This window comes from Grus americana, chromosome 2 (genome assembly GCF_028858705.1).
Source record: "Grus americana isolate bGruAme1 chromosome 2, bGruAme1.mat, whole genome shotgun sequence".
In the NCBI taxonomy this organism is placed as follows: domain Eukaryota; kingdom Metazoa; phylum Chordata; class Aves; order Gruiformes; family Gruidae; genus Grus; species Grus americana.
Genome location: NC_072853.1, coordinates 31,618,968 through 31,625,330, shown reverse-complemented (window position 1 = coordinate 31,625,330; position 6,363 = coordinate 31,618,968). Strand labels below are relative to the sequence as shown.

The following is a 6,363-nucleotide window of genomic DNA, read 5'->3' as shown; positions in this document are numbered from 1 at the left end:
AAGAAATGTGTTTTCAGCTCTCTGTTAAAACAGAGTCTAGGAGAATAAACCGGAAGGTCATGTACAACAACAGTTCACGCTGTATAACTGTTCTCTGGTGGATGATCATCACTTAAAATAGGTGAATACGATCTGTTTGCAAAAGATGATACAAGGGGTATCATGCTGCTTCCATTCCTTGTTACAGTCACTGAGGACTTGGAGTCACAGAAACTCTGACACTCTCAGAGGTGAGTTTTAATGGTAAGGCTGAAGACGGAGAACTTGTGCCTCCATCTAGGTTAGCGACCAGGATAAACTCTTCCTTAAAATTGCTGTCCATGAATCTCACAGCCTTCTCTCACAGCTCATATTTTCTAGGATTCATCCAGTTTGCCTTCTGGCAGCTGCCTCCAGTTAGTCTGCATCTACATAAAAATGTATCCAAAGCTGAACCCAGTCTCTAGCTTTTCCAGTGATGGGTAGAGAAGAAAGGTGACCTTTACATTTTGCGTTCACATATGATATCCGTCTCTTAACTATCTGCTTGGCCACACCAGTTCAGATTCTGGCATTTGGGATCTCGCTTAGCCTTGAGAATTTGTGCTCTTGACTGTAACACCAAGTAGGCAAAGGTTCACATCAGCACTGCAGCTCCTAACAAGCCAAAATAAACACACGCGCCTCTCACAGTTGTTTTAACCCCACGGAGAAGGCAGGGAGAGCCCTGTGTGATGGCACGGAGGCAATGACAAGGGATGAATAGCATGAATGTTGTGGTGTTACTGAACACCAGCTAATGGAGGCAAAAATTAATAAGCTGCCAGAGTGATTCTGTCATTAAATAGATTTCCAGAAGTCGAGGTTTGGTTTATCTGTTTTTTCCTTAGTTAAAAGCAGAGTAAGTGCAATGGGAGGAGTGAACAGCTTAGCAACTCAGCTGGGCCTGGTAGCAAACTCTGCCCAACAAAGTATCTTTTGTGTGCTTAACATTAAGCACGTGCTTATATGCTGTGCTAGAAGCAGTCTGGATTGCTGAGCACTTTCCAAAATGAAGCCCTCTAGCCTTAAGATTTCTGGAGTTCATTCACACTTGCTCCACACTTCATTTCACAGGTCAAGAGCTCTTTTGGCAGAGAAACATGGAATATATTTTGATATTTTTTCTTCCAGTAGCTGTTCTTTTCAAAATAAATGTCAGGATATAAAAAATGGTACTGAAAGAAGTATAAACATTTTGGGATGAGAATGAAACAATTATGTGGTAAAACCATAAGGCTGAAACAATAAAACATACTGAAAGTCAAAAATTCTGGTGATAAAGATGATTTTCCCTATAGGAACTATTCAGCAATAAAATCTTTGACAGGAAAGGAATATTGAATCCATGAGATGATAATTTTTATACATGTCAAGGAAGCAGTGTCAACTGCTCACTCTCTCAGTGGCAGATCAGTTGTGTTTCACCATTTTGCTCAGAAATACAGAAAGGAACAACAAAAAAGATGGTGCCATCCAAGAAAGAAAACTTCAATCATTCATGTGGAGACAAACACTATTTTATGTGTTGAGAAGCTTTTATTGGATCACCACAATACTTTGGATTAGTTATACTATGGCTCTGAAATATCAAATTATAGTGTAGTCATTTTCCCAATAAAAGGAAATAAGAAAATAAAGAAGCACAGTGCATGAGGCTTTGGTCACTGAACTAAGCTGAGTTTTAAGAGCCGGTCCCAGATCGGTGCAGAGAGGAAATTTCTTCACGCTCTTTCATAGATTCTAGTGCAGACAACTCCTTTCATGGCACATTCCTAAGGCACAAAGGAAAAGATTAATATAAACCCTTTGCTGACAGCAGGTGTGTCCGCTGCAGTAACCTCTGAAGTCAGTGAAAATCCAGATGTCATGTTTTACATCTTTACATAATTTTTAGAGCAAACAGCAAAACTATTTGTATATTGCAAATAGAGTGGTTTCTATTTTAACATCTTTGGACTTAATTAACTGGCTTATGACAAATAGATTGCAAAATTAGGCTCAGATTCCAGAAACAAATTTACCTTCCTTGGTATTATTGCTGGCTTGACAGAAATATCAGCCCCACCTAGTTCATTATACCATGGCCCGTGAACACTTTCAATTTTACACAGGTTTGGGTTTTTTGGGGGCTTTGGGGGGGGTTTTTTGTTTGTTTTTGGTTTTTGTTTGTTTGTTTGTTTGTTTGTTTGTTTTTGTGGAAGCAGAAGTAGCCCAGATAGTTCAGAGGTCAGGCTTCTGGCCTAAAAACCTTTGCACTTAAGAGTCACAAAATATTTCTCCTGACCCTCTTACCCCAGTTTCCTTCAGCGGCTCCCGGTGACTCACAGCCACAGGACACGTGTGACAGAGGCAACGGGACATTAAAAAAAGACCTCATCAGTCTGCAAAAGGCAAGGCTTCTCCAGAAACCTGCTTGAGGCAAAGGGCAGACGGCAGGACGCCAATGGAAGAGGGACCCTACCTCTCTGCCTTTTGAAGATGGTTTAATAATTAAAAAAAATTTACACAGAAATGCAGCCATGAGGAGGTGCAAAAGCAAATCACCCTTCCAAATGTACAACAGCTTTAGTGGAAATAGATGTGTGAAAAGGTGTAAAATCAGTATTCTAAGGTGGCCAGGCTTTATTCCAAAGACAGGGAAAAGGAAAGAGCCATTCTGGGGACAGCAGTACCCAACTTGTAAACTTTTATTTCCATTTCACAGGTTTCTGCTATTTGAAAAGCTCATTTATTTTAAGAATAATCGTCTTGAGAGCAGTAAGTATGCTGTCAGTTTATGGCAGCTCTGCCAATATAGTCACCTGAAACACAATTTGCTGTATGGAACAATATTGATTTCCTTCCACCTTGTTTCCTAAGCTTGATTCTCTTTTTCTCCCTCTTAATTTATCTCATAAACCAGAGACAAAGCCAAAATTGACAGTCTGTTTAGACAGAAGCAAACCGAAGGCTGCATCCTTCTGACTTTTATCAGCATACAAGGAGGGTGAACTTACCACCACCATTTTCCCATCAACCAGCCTTCTCTTTATCGTGGTCTCTTTGCCGTTCCACTTCTGCACTTGCACCAGTGCCCCTTTCTCCAAGGTTACGACACTCTGCAAAGGCCAAGAGAAGAGTTTCAAACTGCAGCCTGAGCTTTGAAGATTAGGGTAGCAATTCTCTTTACCTTCAGCAAGATCCGCATTCTTGGCTAATGACGTGCTTAGTAACATTAGTTTCAGCGCCATACTATTTCTTCTTTCAGTGCTTTCTTTGAATTGTTTGGGAAACTCATAGTGCACTAAGAGGATAGGAGACGTCCAGACTGCTGAGAGATCATCAGATCCCTTACCTTGACTTTCCGATCGTCTGCTGTCGTTTCATCAAACTGCTGGCCCAGTTTGAAAGAGATGGCTGTATTTTTGAAGGTACTTTCAGTTCTGATGGTTACTATGTCTCCTTTCATACTGATGATCACATCAGGCTTTGCCAGGCCACCTAGTTTTCGGGTAGCTAAGCCCACTCCTACAAATCAGAAACAAAATTATCATCACATTCTAGCAAGCAAGAAACTCAGTATCCTTCCATAAATCTTCAGTGGAAGAGTAAGGAATAGATTCCTCCTGAATACTCAAATGCCTGACTCGGATGAGATGCTAGTTCTTTGAATGTGGTAGCACTGTGTTCAGAGGATGAGGCAGCCCCAGTTGATAGACCACACCTTCAGCAAGAAATAAAGATATACGTGAGTATACACTTGTGTACATTTAGCTAAGAAGAAACATAGATGGTTACAAATCTGCATGAATTTGTGTAGAGATAGAATGGGTAAAAAATTTCAGAGGAAAGGTCTGTTTCACATAAAAGCTTGCAAAAATCCTTTTTTTAAAAAAAAATTCTTGACAAATCTGAGAATCTGCACTTTTGTTAAGCAGCTGCATGGAAGAAACTGGATATCGAACTGACAATGTGTTGGTCCTTGTTTGTTAAAACATATACCAGAGACTGGGCAATTCGTAGGTTGCTACTAACATCCCTCAAGGTTCCTTACATTTAAACCTCAGTGAAAAGTACAAGTACGAAATATAAAATAAGTTGAAGCATCACAGTGAAGAGCTGCAGAGAGCTCCAGGAAAAATAGCACATCAAAAGCTTTTTATATTGCCTAGTGCTTTTCAGTCCAGTTCATTGTCTGGAAGTTTTGAGGCCTGGGGGCAAATTAGAATGAAGGGCACTGATGATATATCACTGTTTTATAAAAGTAGAAAGGGGATAGCTATAGTTATTGCCTTTGTTAATGCTCTGCTATGCCCACATGAAAAGATCCATATAAAAGGATATAAACTTATCTGTAAAGTATAACACTATTTGCAGTAATTATTCTATAGTGAAAAAATTCTGTTCAGATCTTCAGAGAAATATCTGTAGCTGGACTTTCATCCCACATTTACTCTGGTTAATTAATTAACTGCAGTTCTTTTGTTACTCAGTTTAACATTTCAAATAAAGGGAATCAGTGTCTCAGTGAATTATTTATATAGCAAAAGAAATGCTGTAGCTGACTGTCTGTGCACTTGCTATATAGGAATGAAGCCAGCATTAAAATGAAAAACAATGCCTAATTTATAACATTCCTGTCATTCTTTAGTAACAGATAGATTCATTCATAGGATTTAGACCTCTGAAACCAAAGTGTCATGAGACATCAGCTCCATTATATATTGTAAATTATCACAAGTCACGAGTTTAATGGTGCAATCCAGACAAATTTAAAAAATTGCTGCATCTCCAGAGATTCTTCTCATTACAGAAAAACAAATTAGATCAGGTCAGTTCTGTCAGACAGAAGTAAATTTATTATAGTAATTCAGCACCTGCCTTTCTGTTTTTCCATTTTAGATGCTAAAGGAAAAGAATAATGTTATGCTAGAAAAGTAATTAAAGTGCTTCTGTGGCCAGGAAGAAGGCACCTTCCATGAGCAAAGCATAAGATGAAGAGACGTTCCCACAGAAAACTTATTAAAAATAAAAGAAAAGAAAATAATAAAGAACATTTCTCACCCAGCTCTTTCATATAGTCATCAAAATTTTCACTGGAGACGAGTTTCCAGGTTCCCACAAATCGGTTACACATCGTGTTGGCTTTGCGAGGCAGTGGTCCTGCAGAGAGAGGCAGCGGCCACAGCAGCTCTTGGTGGGAGTCAGAGAGGTTGCGTGCCAGACTCGGACCTTGCTGGCCTCCTTTTAAAGATGCCCAGCCACTTGTAGCCGTCAGGACGGGCCAATAGGAGAGGCAGCGCCAGGGCAAGACAATGTGCACCTTGTCCAAGGCGGCCGTGTCAGTACCAAGGCTCCGGGTGACGCCTGCCTCGGCTTCCTCCACTGAATAGATCAGGACACTGAGAGGGGCACGTGGGGACGGGGACGTGAGGTTACCACAGCAGTCACAGGAGCAGTCAGGGGACACTGCGGTGGGCTCTGAGCCACATGGAACCACCAAGCACAAGAGCACTGCATCCATATGAAACCCAGCTCTGACTGTCCTCCCAATGCCACATTCTCCTGCTATCACCATTACCACTGCTGTCACCTGTGTGCTAGTCAGGTAAATCAAAGCCATGTGGATTTGGGGAAGGAACCGTTGAGAAGCTGCTGTACATAACGTGGGGCTTTTGTTACTTTTTTACTTTACTTTTCATGGTCCATCCTGAAAAGCACCTCTGTGTCTTACCATTTAAAGGCAGAACTGAATGATTCTGTCCTGTTTTCTGCCTTTGCATCAGAGCAATGATCCCAAGCTGTGGGCTCGTCGCTGGACATATCCCAGGCAGCACCACAAAGAGAAGAAACAGCCAAACTTCGCTGCCTCATTTCTTCCAGAACAGAGCATGTTCAGAAGATCACTGCATCGCTGGAGATCAGCTCTTGTGCTTGGCAGGTGGGTAGTGACAGCAGAGGTTGAGTCATTAAAGGGCTTACCCTCAGTCCAAAGTCACTTGGAGAGAAGAGAGCAGTTTTACTGGCTTGGGAGGAGGGCAGATACTGCTCGCTTTTTGTCTTTCTGCACCTGGATAGTTGGTCTGTGAGAGAGTTAAGGGCAGATTTGAGCCGGTGCAGTCATACAAGGCCTTGCTTTCAAAAGTGTACTACTACTATTTCCTCGCTCCTATGAAGGGCAATAGCTTCTTCTGTGCCATGTGAAATGGTGCACTCAGGCCAGACACATTCTACCTCCAGATGAGATGACATAAAAATCTGCCATACAAATCTTTTTTTTTTTTTTTTTTTTCTCCAGTGGCATTACTGCATGGATTAGAATGTGTCTGTGTGACTCAGTTGCTGTGACCTAAGATTTCACAC

General features: G+C 41.3%; 1 protein-coding gene across 1 annotated transcript; it reads right to left on the bottom strand.

Annotated features, from left to right (window-relative positions):
* Positions 1–1,551: 1,551 nt before the first annotated feature.
* Positions 1,552–5,204, bottom strand: LOC129203774 (myelin P2 protein). The gene is made up of 4 exons (XM_054818704.1): positions 5,065–5,204; positions 3,356–3,528; positions 3,018–3,119; positions 1,552–1,793 (listed from the first exon to the last, which is right to left on the bottom strand). Exons 1-4 carry the CDS (start codon positions 5,135–5,137, stop codon positions 1,743–1,745), a joined length of 399 nt encoding a protein of 132 aa, XP_054674679.1. The 5' UTR covers positions 5,138–5,204; the 3' UTR covers positions 1,552–1,742.
* Positions 5,205–6,363: the final 1,159 nt, after the last annotated feature.